This window comes from Akebia trifoliata, chromosome 4, assembly GCF_017979445.1.
Source record: "Akebia trifoliata isolate Shusen 1 chromosome 4, ASM1797944v1, whole genome shotgun sequence".
Taxonomy (NCBI): domain Eukaryota; kingdom Viridiplantae; phylum Streptophyta; class Magnoliopsida; order Ranunculales; family Lardizabalaceae; genus Akebia; species Akebia trifoliata.
Window position 1 is genome coordinate 19,339,246 of NC_141378.1, and position 14,556 is coordinate 19,353,801.

General features: G+C 33.5%; 1 protein-coding gene across 1 annotated transcript; it reads right to left on the reverse strand.

The window, feature by feature from the left end:
* Positions 1-239: 239 nt before the first annotated feature.
* LOC147404344 (Nuclear transport factor 2 (NTF2) family protein) lies at positions 240-13,368 on the reverse strand. Its single transcript, XM_086440264.1, has 5 exons — positions 12,877-13,368; positions 5,866-5,980; positions 5,664-5,745; positions 1,629-1,680; positions 240-465 (listed from the first exon to the last, which is right to left on the reverse strand). Exons 1-5 carry the CDS (start codon positions 13,249-13,251, stop codon positions 400-402), a joined length of 690 nt encoding a protein of 229 aa, XP_086296390.1. The 5' UTR covers positions 13,252-13,368; the 3' UTR covers positions 240-399.
* Between the last annotated feature and the right edge of the window lie 1,188 nt (positions 13,369-14,556).

Here is a 14,556-nt window from a genome sequence, read left to right on the forward strand (position 1 = left end):
AAAATCTCATCTCGAGGCAATGTCCCAGTCGAGAAAAACTGAATCAGTCTCAAACTACTATTCCAAAACAATCTAATACATTCATGGTTTTTGAAGTCTTTGCTTCATTCCAATCTCTACCAAAACAAGAATGTATCGGCGAAATACTTCAAGACCTTACACATCTTTAGACCCCAGATGACTTCTAGCAGAGATCACAAACCATTGTACTTGCAATTTTAATGACTTTTTCTAAAGAGTGGATGAAGTTATAGCTCAACTACCATTACAAAGAGAAATATGATTCGTATAGAGACCGTAATCTACCATATAATTACACAACTTGAGATGACATATTTTTTTTTTCTGAAAAAAGTTGCTAATTACAGTTTACAATGTATTGGCTGAATTGTAGCCATTTTATCTGAACTGCTCGGCGAGCTTTGGAAACCGTTGTAGCAACCAAGTCACTCCTTTGATAGCAACCTGTATGTTCATGCATAAAATGAATTGAAGTATAAAAAATTTATAAATAAAATTAATAGAAGAAATATTAAGAAAAAAAAGGTTAGAAAACTGAAGCATTCAATTGTGTGCGCTAATCACTGTTAAACAACAAAAATTTACAAAATAAACACCAAATATTTATTTAAGTTTCTTTTATTGCTTTAACTAGAACATCTGCCTTTAAAATAAAGGGTAAGTTTTTTAGGTTGCTTTTGCCAAATGAAAGTTTGGAAGTTTTGATGGGAACTGATATTTCAAATCTCCCTTTTGTTTTTAGCTTGAGAGCTGCTATTGGCACACCAAATTTTACTTATTACACCCCAATTAAAAATAAAGAAAATATGTGAATGGTTGGGAATAAGTAAAAGTTGGGGTGCCAATAGAAGCTCTCTCGCTTTCTTTCTTTTTGCTAGATTTCTATCATTTGGGTTTAGGATTTTATGTGAGACTAATCATAATTGTAAACAACTACTGAGGACAATTAGGAAACAATAGATTTGCTGACACCATTAAACAAGCCCTATTGTATGCTACAATATAGAGGTAATTGTAAGAACAGGAAGGCAAACCATAACACAGCTGGTACCAGCAGAGTAGGAAGGAAATTGTGTTGTCTCCTTCATTGATATAGCAATTTAGGTATTTGAAGAGTATTTTTATTTTTTACAAGAAAAAAAATCAAAATTTCACCATTAAATCATCAAGAAAACGCAACTTTGACTTACTGTCAAGGGGGTAAACCTAATACCACCAATTTAACAGGGGGGTGTTTCTAAAATGCCTTTAAGACTTTATGGGTGCTAGCTTAGGGGATTTTTTTTTTTTGTTTTGCCTAGGCAGGCGAGTGTTAGTGGTCAGCGTGAAAGAAGAGTTCAATAGTTTTTTATCCCACGTCATGGTATCAAAACTCCACAAACTTTACCAACTTAGCTATTGCTTTTAACTGATACTCTTATGTAACCATTGGCAGATACTACACTGGTGCTCGGTGGCAAAGAAGACGGTCAAGATTGGATGCAAATCATCAGAGATCTCGAGGTGTCATTGTTAACGGGTAAATCACTCCACAGCAATAGCTATTCATGCACATGTATGTGTATATGTCGTATAAATTTCATGAAACTAAGTATTGATGGACATACCAGAGCCGTCTCCCCAGGCTTGATAAAAGGTTCCACGCTGTCTCGCCCATAACTGCTTTTGATAATTAAGATTAGTATGTTATTACCATTTATTCATCAAAACTACCATTACAGCAGCATTAAGTAACTAATGCAACATAACGAAGTAATTCATGATTCTTAATTTGTCACAAAAAACTCGTGTTATGAGTATGGACGTAGCTACAACCTTTATTGATTCAAGACATGGCTCTAGACAGAATTGTAGAGAGGAACAAGATTCAGCCGAAACCAAATTTTCAGGACAAGGCTTTGAAGATGATGACAAATTTCTCTTTAAAAGGAAAATGAAAATTATTTCGTTAAGATTACAAAGCATAAAATGGTCTTGTAATCAGCTGTATTAGAAAATAAATGCAAGCTAAATCTTCAATATGGCAGGATTGGGTTGGGTCCATAAATTAGCTGCTAAAAGTTATGGGGAAACTCCAATAGGAAGCTAAACATATGGATTTTGTCCTAAGGTTTTGATTTGATAGGGATGTATTGGACCACAAAGGGTGGAGCTAATGTTGTTTTACTTTCTTAACCATTTTTCCAAAAATATATTGGCAAAAATAGCTCTCTTAGACAAAACCTAGGCCTATGTTTTGGGATCGATTGGTGCCAAGACTGAAGAAAAGAATCAGAAATAATTACATGAAAGAGAATCTAGGAGCCCTTGAATAAATCTGTTTTTTTAAATGGCAGTTTGAGATTGTTTAGCCATATGAGAAGATATTTATTAATGAAGTAAGAAAGCATTTAAACTACTAGGCATTAACATAGGACATAGCCTCAGATAGAATAGAATGGTGGAACAGGATTCATGTAGCCAGCCCCGAATAAATTAAACAAGATTGGCATTATGAGTTTTGACCATGAAAGCTGAACAAATGACGATAACATGAAGATTTTGCTTTCAACTTTTAGAAATACTCTTTACCATCAGATTACAATTGTGAGGTTATTTGCACTATCATAGACTAGATCCTCACGAATTACAAGTTTTATTTCTATATCTAAGATTTCATTGTTTTGTGTATCAAAATGGCATTAGAAGTTCCCCTATAGGGTTACTGAAGTCGTTGTAAGAGTTGGATTAAGGTATGTTTTGACAAACAAATGAAATCTAGGGCCCGTGTGGATGCAAGAGTCAGAAGTACTTAGAACATAAATGCTGCCTGAAGTGCTGTCTGAAGTAGCTGGATAAATGTTATGCGTTTGGATGCAGGTTCTGAGAAGTATTGTCAGAAGTACTCCTGACAGAATTTTATGTTTGGGAACTATTTTAGATTCTATTAAAATGACCAGAATGCCCTTATAAATATCAGTTATTATTTTTAACATTATAACTCAACAAATTATGCAAAAATAAACAATGTTGGAATAAACAGACACATGGACACTATTGATTATCGATTATAGGGGTGTGTGCATATGAGTTTTTTAATCCAAAATTCTTTAGACTGTACATGGGCACAAGATGATACAATAAAGAACCTACAAAGCATATGTAACAAACAATGTTGAAACAGTTAACAAAGATTTTAGAACAAAGATAATTCAAGCATATACAACAGGCAATGCTACAACATTAGTAAAAGAGTCAAGTTTTCCACTTTCAGCATCATAAGAAACAAGATCTATAGAATCATACAGTAGTAAAATTTCATCATAGATAAAACCCATTTCAGAAAAATCCAGAAACTCATTGAGGAAATGACAAAATTTTAGAAAAATCCTAAAACCATTTCAGAAAAACTAATAAAAAGTTTGAAAATCAAAAGAAATCCAAAACCAAATTTTAGGAAACAACAAAATGATGGAATCAAAATTCATTTCATAATCTAATACAAGATTAAAATGGGAGAAACCTAGGTCTATTAACCCAATTCATATTTTACAAGAATCTTGTTAAACATCAACATCGACCATAACTGAAACAAATTAAAAACCCCATTTTCATATGAGGAGAGCAGAGAAAATCATAGGATTAAAAACCCCATTTTCATAGGAAGAGAGAAGAGAAAATCGTATGGGTGGTAAGCCGATCGACTTATGAGGAGAGGAGCAAATTGCCGCTGCAATCATCGGAGAGTTCGCCACTGCAGTCGCCTGAGGGAGGACATGGTTTCCGTAGGAGAGTGGTTTGTTCTCTGTTGAGGGTTCCCAAACGAAGAATGGGTTTCTGTTTTGATGTTGGGATATATCAAGGAAAATAGTTATTTGATGAGGGGTATTATTGGAACCGCAACAAATAATTGACGGAAAAAAGAGCTCTGCGCAAAAACAAAATTAAGAAGTACCACTCTCAGTACTTCTCTGAAAAATACTAATTTGACTTTTCAAAAAATTTGTTTTTCTAGGGCATCGGGTGTCCAAACAATAGAGTAAGTGCTTTTGGCTCCCCGTCAGAGCCAGAAGCACTTGGAGAAGTCAATCTAAACAGACCCCTAGATTTTATAGTTGCATTACAGACCAATCATTATGATGCAAGAGACCAATGCAAAAAGATATTTCTGAGTTAGCAAAATAAAAATTCACTCCTATCATTTTGAAGATCTTGTTCACAAGTTTGACTTCGATGGTGTTCAATGAACCACTTGGAGTGGTAAACAATGGGATCTGCTCTTATAACAAAAGAATTATTCAGGGTCAGATCAGACACGGTTAGAGCTACTGCAGGAAGTTCGAATGGATTGATTAGGGATTTTTTTTCTTTTGAAGGGAATGATCAAGAGTTGACATTAACCCACTCCCATAAACATAGAGAAGATTGTTTTCATAAGCTTTCTTTGAAATTTATTTATGGATGAGATCAAAGATGTACACCGCCCTTATAAACAACTACTAAAAGATCAAAAAACACCCTCAAAAAAGAAAGCATCATGGACCTATTAACAAAAGCTCAAAAATTAAAAATGAAGGAGAATTCTTCTCCCAACAAAAAGAGTAAAATATTGAGTCAGATAGTTAAACATTAAGAGCGAACAGAAGCCACAACGAATGAACATAGATAAAATGCGCTTGAAATCTTCAAATCCCATAAGGACAATGACACAATCAACTACCCAACACATTGGAAGTTTTTAGTTAACTATTTAGTTGAGGATCCATCAAATTCGTTAGAAAACTATAAACAAGATCTACAAGAGCTAATTTGTTTTTTTTTTTTGTTGTCAATTTTAAAAGTTGTCACTATTTTGCATCTTCGACATCATTTCAAGATTGGTTATACAGATAAGAACACAATATGAGAATATTTTAGTCTTGTATTAAGGTTACTTTAGATGAATAACAGAGAATGGTTTCTTGTTTCCCAGCCCTTAAGTTAGCTTTAATCGTTTTTTCCCTATAAATAATAGTTACAAGATTTACACATTGTTATGATCTACTAAATAAAAAATTTCTTTTAAGCTTTCATGCTTTCCTCGAAAATTTCTTGCAGGAGATTTTTCTTAGGCTTCCCTCTAATAACATGGATTTCAAAGATGATCGATGTTCATATGGTAAATTTGGCCTACCATTATTATACATAATATGAATTTCCCTGCATCAGAACACTCCGTTATCTCGTTTCACCAGACAAGATAAAAATTACCAGATAACTTTTCTTCTCCATACCAAAAGATGGCAGAATTTTAAGAATTATAAGCTAAGCAGAAGGTAAAATGGCAAGAAAAAAAAAAAAAAAGGTCTTTGAAGCAAGGTTTAAAATCTCATCTCAGGGCAATGTCTCATTTGGAGAAAAATCGAGATAGTCTTGACCGAAACATTCGATGTTTCAGGGTCAATGTTTTGTTCCAATCCAGCCAAAACTAGAATATACCGAACGAATATTCCAAATGGTATGAAACTTTAAACCGTGGCTCTAAGGACAGGTGGAGTTTTGATCAATTCCTTCATTGAATTAATCTTTGGTTCATGGTAATGGTAAATTGAAAAGGTTGACAGACAAAAATAGTTAATACATGTCATTCCTATATTATATTAGCCATATTTGATTGAACTTACATTATTTGTTTCTTCCCATTAAAAATCTCCAACCGATAAAAGCTGCATCCCCTGCTAAATGGAAAAGGCTTTCCCTGCCATTCTGTTGGTTTCAGTTGCAACATTGGAGTGAAAAAGAAAATTAATATTCTTCCTTATTAAAGAAACAAAAAAGGAAAAAATAAGTAAAAAGGAAAACAAGAGAATATATTCTTCACAGTACCCAAATGCCACGTAACGCCAATGGCCAAAGAATCTTCGTCAGATATGTCATCAATAACAAATTGCAAATCTTTGCTGATAGAATCGGTGAACTTGTTGAAGAATTCTAGGATTGCCTACAAATTGAAATTCAGCAAAAATAAAATTAAAAACCATAAAAACAATGATAATTGTAGAAAATCATTTAAACAAGATGATCCATATGTGAGATGTAGGCAATAGTGCGGGTGAAAATTCTAAGACAACTGAGTTTTACCATTTCTTACAAATAGGAATTGGTGCATCAAGGTAAGGACACCTACACAAACAAAACTGAATTCCAATTACACTCTCTACAGCAACGACAAAGCCTTGTTGGAAGATTGGGGACAACTAAACGAACTTTAACAAGGGGTTGGTGAGATGACCAGAACCATGCAATGAGGCGTAAGCCTCAACAATTAAAAAAAATAATCTAAAAGTATATAAAAAATCATAAGAAATAAAACAAAAATTATAATGAAGAAACATTTTTATGGGATCACCATAATATGCTCTTTTATTTTCCAAACTTTCAAAATGGTTTTGGCTAATCTTCTTATTTTTCTCGTCCCTTCAATAGATGAAAGCTTTCATCTCATTTTGAACATCTTCGGAAGCATGCGAACATGGAGCAACATTTTTTCTACTGCACGCAAGTTGGTCTTTCAGTCTCTTCATCCATCTTTACTATTGTTCTAACATTAGAACAATACACACATTCTACATAAATATACAACTGCCCCAAACAGGTATTTGATCCATCTACTTCAACTCATGCTTTCAACCGGGGTCTCTTTTATTACCTCACTTCTACCCACTTGTTTACCACTTCCTTTAGCTATTACTAGCATCCCCCATCAATAATAGGAAGAACAAACATAGAACAGAGTAAAAAAATGAGATTCAATTTTGTTTTGTAAAAACTTAAAGAAAGTTTATATAATAACCACATACCTTATATACCAGGTAAAGTTTTGGTTTAATGATTTTATTTGACATAAATATTCGTGAGAAACTCATAAGAAGTGAGAGAATCAAACTCGAATGAATATTGAAAGCATAATGAAGAATTTTTTGTGTAAGGAGAAAATAGAATTTAAGAGAAATTTTTTGAGATTTTTCTAAATCTTTTGTTTCTTGACTTTAATACCCCAACTTAAAGAAGTTTTAATGAATAAATAACACGAGGAAGGGTAAATAAGTAAAACAAAGGAAGAAAAGCAAAATAAAGAATTAAAACATTGGAGGTACGATTTAATTTTTTCGAGTCAAGATCGAGGCTTAAGCCTCAAATTTTTTTGAAAAGGCTAAAGCCTTGAGGAATGATAGCTAAGCTTCACCTTGAGGCTTAAGTCTCACGCCTCGAGGCTTAACCCTTTCAAAACACTAACAGTTAAGTGTGCTAGTAAATCACTCTATTTTGTATTTATCTATGTTCAGTTGTTTACAATTTCATTAATTGTTCCATAAAAAGGATGGTTCGTAAACATAAAAAAATGTCGATTCAGTTCTCTAAACAAAAAGATGGCTTGGAGGTTTCAGTCGTTGGGAGTATCGAAATAGACCTTCCCATGGGATAACTGTCACACCCCAAAAACTCAACCCGAATCCTTATGATTCCCAAGTTGAATCCCGAGGCATGATATAAAACCCTTATCATGATAATCAATTCATAAACGTAAACGGCAAATAATATAACTATATGTCATACCTGATTATTGCTCAACAGAACAGACACGTATCCTCAAACATCAGAAACACTTGACATATATACATAAAACAGTAATGACATACTATAGTGTTCATAATTACATAACCAAAAACGATAGCTAAAGACTTAAACCTAGCTCTAGTTTAAGACTTATTACTAGTAATACCCATGCTCCACTCCTGGAAGCTTGGACTGATCATCTATAAGGCCCTGGCACTGAGCCTCCTCGGAAGGATCACCTAAACCAGGTGCGCCTGAAATTTGTGATGTCGTAGGGGTGAGTAACAGGGGAGTTACCCAATAGGGGAATCTTACAATTCTAAATAACAGCATCCTATATGCAGTTTAAACATTCTAAGAATTCATAAATCATGCATATTTGATATTCAACACAATTAAAAATAATTGAACTCCGATGTCATAAAACTTAGTAGGAAATTAAAACACTTAAAAATCTGAAGAAAACAATTGTTCATAATATAACATCAAATAATAGAGTACTATAATAGAGAGTTGAGGGTCACGACTGATGTGAACATCTCAGTCAAAATACGATTATTCCAATACTTCACCAGTGTGGAACCCCACCGTTAGTTCCTGATTCTATGGCCAGCCTCTGCCACAATTTGGGTAACTGTTTTCCGGCTCAGGTTGGCCGTTGACCAAGGCCTTAAGAAACGGGCCAAATCAAGTAGGTCATTCTTTCTTGACTACTCTAGACTATTAATGATCATTAACTAGCCATCTTCATCTATGCCAATCTGGCGTGCATGTGATCCTCGATATTCTCTATCAATTATACAACTATCTACATCTTGTTCTCTATTAAAGATAGAAAAGAAACTCCCGGATTCCTGTTGTGATGTTGTGTTCTTATGCATCCCATAATACATAAGAACTCAAACAACGCAACTGTTATCCTAGAATAACACGTCATTCCGGAAATATCACAACATGTTATTCTTTATAGGTTTTCACAATCTCTTTAATAAATCACTAAAATACTACATATAAGTATTTATTTTCTTTTCAAAACGTAATGAAAAATAAAACATACACGTGTTTTAAATACCCAGTCCACTCTTAAATGTACAGTCTTATCTCTCTTTTCTTTTTCTTTCTTTCGTGTCTTACACGACCCTTAGTCGAAGCATTTCACTCATTCGTGTCTTACACAGTCTATGACTGAAGCATCACTTCATATTTTCTCTCCTTTTCGTGTCTTATACGGCATACGCCGAAGCATCTCACTAACTGGGTATTTTAAAAGCACGACATTCAATTGAGAACTCGTTCTCATATTCATTTTAATAAATTACTTTTCTATCCAACTTTTAATTAGAAACATTTCTTGGAAATCCATCACTAAAATAATTAAAGTAAACTGTCCACCAGTTTAACTTATTCAAAAATCATGTATGTTTATAAAAATGTGAACAAAATATGTATTGTGTAAAAAAAAACAGCAACTTATATAGTTGCTGTATTTTCTTTTTGACAAGTACAAAATACGTATAAAATACGTATTAAGTACTTATAAAATACGTATAAATTAACAAATTATTTTTTGAGCATGAAACTAAAGTAAACATAGTAATATATTATATAAAAACAGCAACTTTTATAGTTGCTGTATTTTATATTTAATACGTATAAATACGTATAACGTACGTATAAACACGTATAACGTACGTATAAAGCAACCATTTTTTTTTATATTCTATCCAACAATCATGGTGTCAATTTAATACAAAAATAACAGCAACTTTCATAGTTGCTGTATTTTGTTTTTAGCATGTATATTACGTATAAAACATGTATAAATCAATTACAAACATGTAAGAATTCCTTTTAAACAAAATACCAAATACTAGCATGCTTTAAAATCATAAAAACATAATATAAATATGTATAAATAATATGCATGTTGTTAAAAATTTACAAAACAATTTTAACTTTAAAATTTCTAAGTCAAAATTATTTTTAAAAACAAAACAAATTGAATTTTTTTTTTATAACTATAAAATCAGCAATATACATATATATATACATACATATATTTTACTAAAACCATTATAAATAGTTGTAAGGGCCTACCTTATTTCTTTTCCTTTCCTTCTTTCTTTCTCTTCTCTTCTTTCTTCTCTTCCTTCTTTTTCTTCTTACTTTTCTCTTCTTTCTTTGTGTAAAGAAAATGAAACAACAACTAAAAAAATCAGCTAATATCTTTATTTGATATTTTTTTTAAAAAAATATCTAGATATTTTAAATATCTAGATATTACAAAATTCTAATTCTTTTAGAATTTCTTACAAATATCTTAGTTAATTTGACTTAGTCAAAGTTGTTTGACTAGTCAACAATAATTGACTTGACTTGACTTGAGTCAACCATAGTTGACTTGACTTGAGTCAACCTTAGTTGACTTAGTCAACATTTTTTTTTTTTTCTAAACATTACAATAACACTTAGTCTAATAATGTCTCTAAACTGTGGAATTTGTGCATTGTAGAGTATCTCCTAAGGTATAACAACACAATGACAATATTATTTTCATACCTAAGTGATGGGTATTAAACTTTTAGACGTAAAAAAAGCTGAACAAAGTGACCGTCAACATATCCAATGAATATCAACTTAGGGATCAGTCCGGACAACGATGTCGATTTTAGAGAACAAATGCAATACACTGTCCTATTGAAACATAAAGTAATACTAATTGGCAAAGTAATCCAATGGTTGAACAAGACATATCTCAAAATGATTCATAGATTGCACGAGCTCATCAACCCTAAAAGTATCATTATATAATTTGTTATTCGCAACCGAAGGAAGGTAAACTCTTTTATCAATGCACATCTAACTCAGGACCAAGATTATCACTAGTCATCCCAAGAAGGTTGGCCACAGATTTATACCCACAATATCCATCACCAAGAACATCCTTTGCATCCATAATATAAAGTGATATCGCAACAAGAAAACATGACAAGTGCTTGTTGCCTGCATCGACCTCGTGTGACGAACAATAAGCTTCTGATGGATGGGAAACTTTTGAATACTCTATTTTAACTAAAAGCCTGATTATGTGATAGCTTGTCTTCTAAGGATTACATATTTGAATTCTAATGGATCTCACTTTGTTCATGATTCACATTTTGCAAGCTTATTACCCTTCGTCATTTACGACTCTTTCAATGAGATTCATTATGGTTCAGCTAGTTCCTTCAATTTACTCAGATGACTGATTTTTTTGCTGTCACCTTCATCATCATGTGTTTTCATAAACTTCAACATATCAAGAAAGCAGTCAATCCCATAGAGTAAGACCACAGTGGAAACATTGGATAATTTCTTCCAATGTAGGTAGATACACTTAGGAGGGACTGAACGACATTTAAGCTCATACAATAAGATCTCATGAGGACAATAAAGCTTATGTGTAAGACGAACTACACACCCACAAACCTTAACATCTATTTCAACTAACTCATATCGTTTCACCTTAATAAGAATAGCATCAAGAGAATCTCCCGAAAGCCAGGAGGGACCCTCTTAAGGCCTCGGTAGGGTCCACCTCTAAGTTGTGAACCCCCATAAAGCGTAGGTGGGGGCTTAAGTGATATAATGTCCATTTTATGCAAATTATCATTTTTAATTGAAGACATTATCAAATATGATATGGCATACATCTCCATTTTTACACGTAAATTCACATCCCACGCAAAGCCTTTCGTGATTATCACAAATGGAGAAAATTTGAGGGATACTATAAAAAAATGGCCACAAGAGTCCCAACGAAGGCCAATGAGTTTCTACTTCTGCAAAACTCCTCAAGTTTGTTTTGATGGAGAGATTTGGTGCTTTTCATGAGTAAGGCATGGAAAGGAATATGAATTTGATCTTTGACCATTTTTCTAAAGGATCAGGATATATTGAATCCTAAGAAGAATCATCAAAAAAACACATGATCCCAACCCTTTAAATGCAAAATCCAATGGTTGAGATTTATCCTTGGGATAAGTATCTCTAAAATTTGTGCTATCAAGAAACTCATAAATCTCAACCATTGGATTTTTTGTTTAAAGAGTTGGGATCATGTGTTTTTTCATGAGTCATTCTTAGGAGTCAATGGATCCCAACCATTTTCTAAAACAAGCTCTTTTAAGTGGTGCAATAACTAAAAAAGGTGCGTCCAAAGAAAATTTTCCTTACTGTCAATCATTAAATTGTAGTAAGTTTTCCATAAGAGCATCTCCAACAGACTCTTTAAAGTGTGTTGGCTCTTTACTCTAAAGAGTGAAAGGTGAAAAAACCGTTACCAAGAGACTTTAAAACTAAATGTTAAAATAAAGAGGGGGTCCCCCTCTACATGTAAAAAGCCTCTAAGACTAGTTATTTTAATGTTAAAAAATGAAAAATACTTTTCTTACTAGTTTAGTAAGCTTTCAAATCTTAACTAAGGGTCATTGGGCCCACATGTATTACCTTATTGGCAATCCAGTACAACATCTTTCTAGGTTTCATGGAAAAACTCATATCCGGAATTTTATATTTTAAAAAGAAGAAATTTTTGAGCTTGATCCAAGGTGTTGAAAATGGACGGCTACCGAATTCTCAAAACTTAAAATTAAATTTTAACGGTGAAAAATAATATGTTTTTTTTGAAAAAAAAAATTCAAAAATCTTAGAATTTCATTCTCTAGATGCCTGTGATATCAGATCATGTTTTTTGGATGCCAAGATGTGAATAGAATTTAGTAGGTTTTAGCAAATGTAGATCAACAAATTTTAGGCTAGCATTTGTCACTTTTGACAAAAGAGAGCATTGTTGGAGATGCTCTTAAAAGCCAAGCTTTAATTAATTAATTTTCTTTTTAAATGTTCAAATGACCAAAGTGACCCTACCAAATAAACCTCTTCACACCCGTACATTTCAAAAATTTTGTTCGATAGGAAGCTATCGAAATTTTGAGTGTGACTTGGCAGGATTCGTACCGAATCTGCCTGAATTGACTCAGTAGGAACCTATCGAATCTTTGTTGGAAAAAAAAACTCATGCCATTTAGTAGGATCCTATCGAATCTGCCTGAGTTGACTCGATTGGGTTCTATCAAGAAAGAAGAAGTTGTTGAATTGAGTCAGCTGTTGTGTATCAGCCTATCAGGTGAAGTTGTTGAGTCAATAAACTCATCCTTCCTATTGAGGAGCAGAGTTAGGAATCGGTTGAATCCTCTAAGCTATTACTGTGTGTGTGTGAGATAGAGAGAGAAATGTAACCTTACGTCCAACGAAGGGTCGAGGGAAGACGAGGTCCTCGTACACGCAGTTCTCAGCGATGAGATTTTCAACCGAGGTGAGATCGTGACCGTTAATCCCTTTATAGAAATTCCTCACAACATCCGAAGCTGAATCTATCGAAATTCGCGATTCTTGTTCTTCTTCATCTTCTGCTATTGTCGCTGTTGTTCTTTGATTTTGTGAAGAAACTGTAATTAAGGTTTTTGGTGTTCCTCTCTTTAATAATTCTTCTTTGATTGGGTTTTTTTTCGTTGTGGAGAAAACCCTAACAATGGTTAAAGTTGGGGTTCTTGTAGGAGAGAGAAAGACAGGAGAAATAATGGAGGAAGGAAGCAAAATGGAGGAGTTCGCCATGATTTTTCTTCTCCAAACCAGAATGTGAAGTATGGCAGAGATAACCTACGCCATGGGAGTGCAGAGGCTTATCGTAAGCACCTATTAATATCTTGACACGTGGCCAGTGAGATGAGGTTATGAAACAAACACGTGGTGACGTAACAGCCGTTTAAAATTATTGGGATTTGCTCTCCATCTAAACGGCTGAGACGGAGAATATTCTTTAGGGATTTTGAACATATCTGAACTCAAACCGCAACTTGCTTATGCCACATTTACCGTACGCTAAGATTTCGACGGACCTTAGTCCATTAAACTCCCAAATTTAAAATTAATATTCAACGGTCGACTCTTTTTTCTTTCAAAATTCATAGAATTACATTCTCTGCAATTCTGAAGCATCGAATCATATTTTTGAATGTTAGCTCAAGGGCTCTTAGTAAGGCTAGTTGGACTTAAAACTATTTTAGCAAAGGGACTTGTGATAATGTGTTAAAGAAGTTTGAAGTGTTCGCTTCAAAATTTTGGAAGAACCCTCTCATTTAGATTACACGTTGTGTGTCCAAGAAGTTATCTCAAATATTGATGAAAAAGTAGGGTCATAAAATAAATTCAAAATGCCATGTGTCATGTGACAAGGATGGTTCCTCCAAAGTTTTAAAGCAACCTGGCCACTTCAAAGTCGGGGTATTGGACTCCTTTAAAATTGTGGATTCTATGATGTACATTACGGGACGAGCCAAGATTTTTTCTACGTGGGTGCAACTAGGCCCCTAACAAATTAGGCTTGTCTATGATTGTGTTAAATTCAATATTAAAAAAGTTTATGATTGTGTTAATTGAAAATTTCTTGCATCTGAGTTATCCAATTAGGCTTTCATTTGGGTTGGGTAATGAAAATGCCCTCCGCAAACCTTTCCATGTCAAAAGTTAAGTATGTAATTAAGTTAGGAATTTTCTGCGAATAAGGACTCGTCACCTAGTTTAAGTCTAGAAACCATGAAATAATTCCAAGTAGATTTAGATCGGTCCATGATCAAGAAAACACAGGTAAGGAGTCGAGTTACGGGTTTCCCTAATCGATGTAATCAACCTCTATTGTGATTCAAAATTAACCTATGGTCAACAGGTGAAGACTAAAAGTCAAATCTAAAGTCAAAGTTAAATTTAAAATCAAAGTCAAAGTCAAGATCAATACTACTTAAGTCAAAGTCAATGATCAAATCGGGTTGGATCAGCCAATCAAACCCTAAGGCTTAATGAAACAGATCGCGTTAATTCCTTGATGAAGAGATGAAGCAATGAAACAATGAAACAAATCCG

What these genes read in the sequence shown, in the direction of transcription:
- LOC147404344 (XM_086440264.1), bottom strand. Translation starts at nt 13,251, where the DNA reads ATGGCGAACTCCTCCATTTTGCTTCCTTCCTCCATTATTTCTCCTGTC. An exon ending in GACCCTTCGTTGGACGTAAG is followed by an intron (nt 5,981 to 12,876) that starts GTTACATTTCTC and finishes TTCAATTTGTAG; the next exon opens with GCAATCCTAGAATTCTTCAA. An exon ending in TGGCGTTACGTGGCATTTGG is followed by an intron (nt 5,746 to 5,865) that starts GTACTGTGAAGA and finishes TGAAACCAACAG; the next exon opens with AATGGCAGGGAAAGCCTTTT.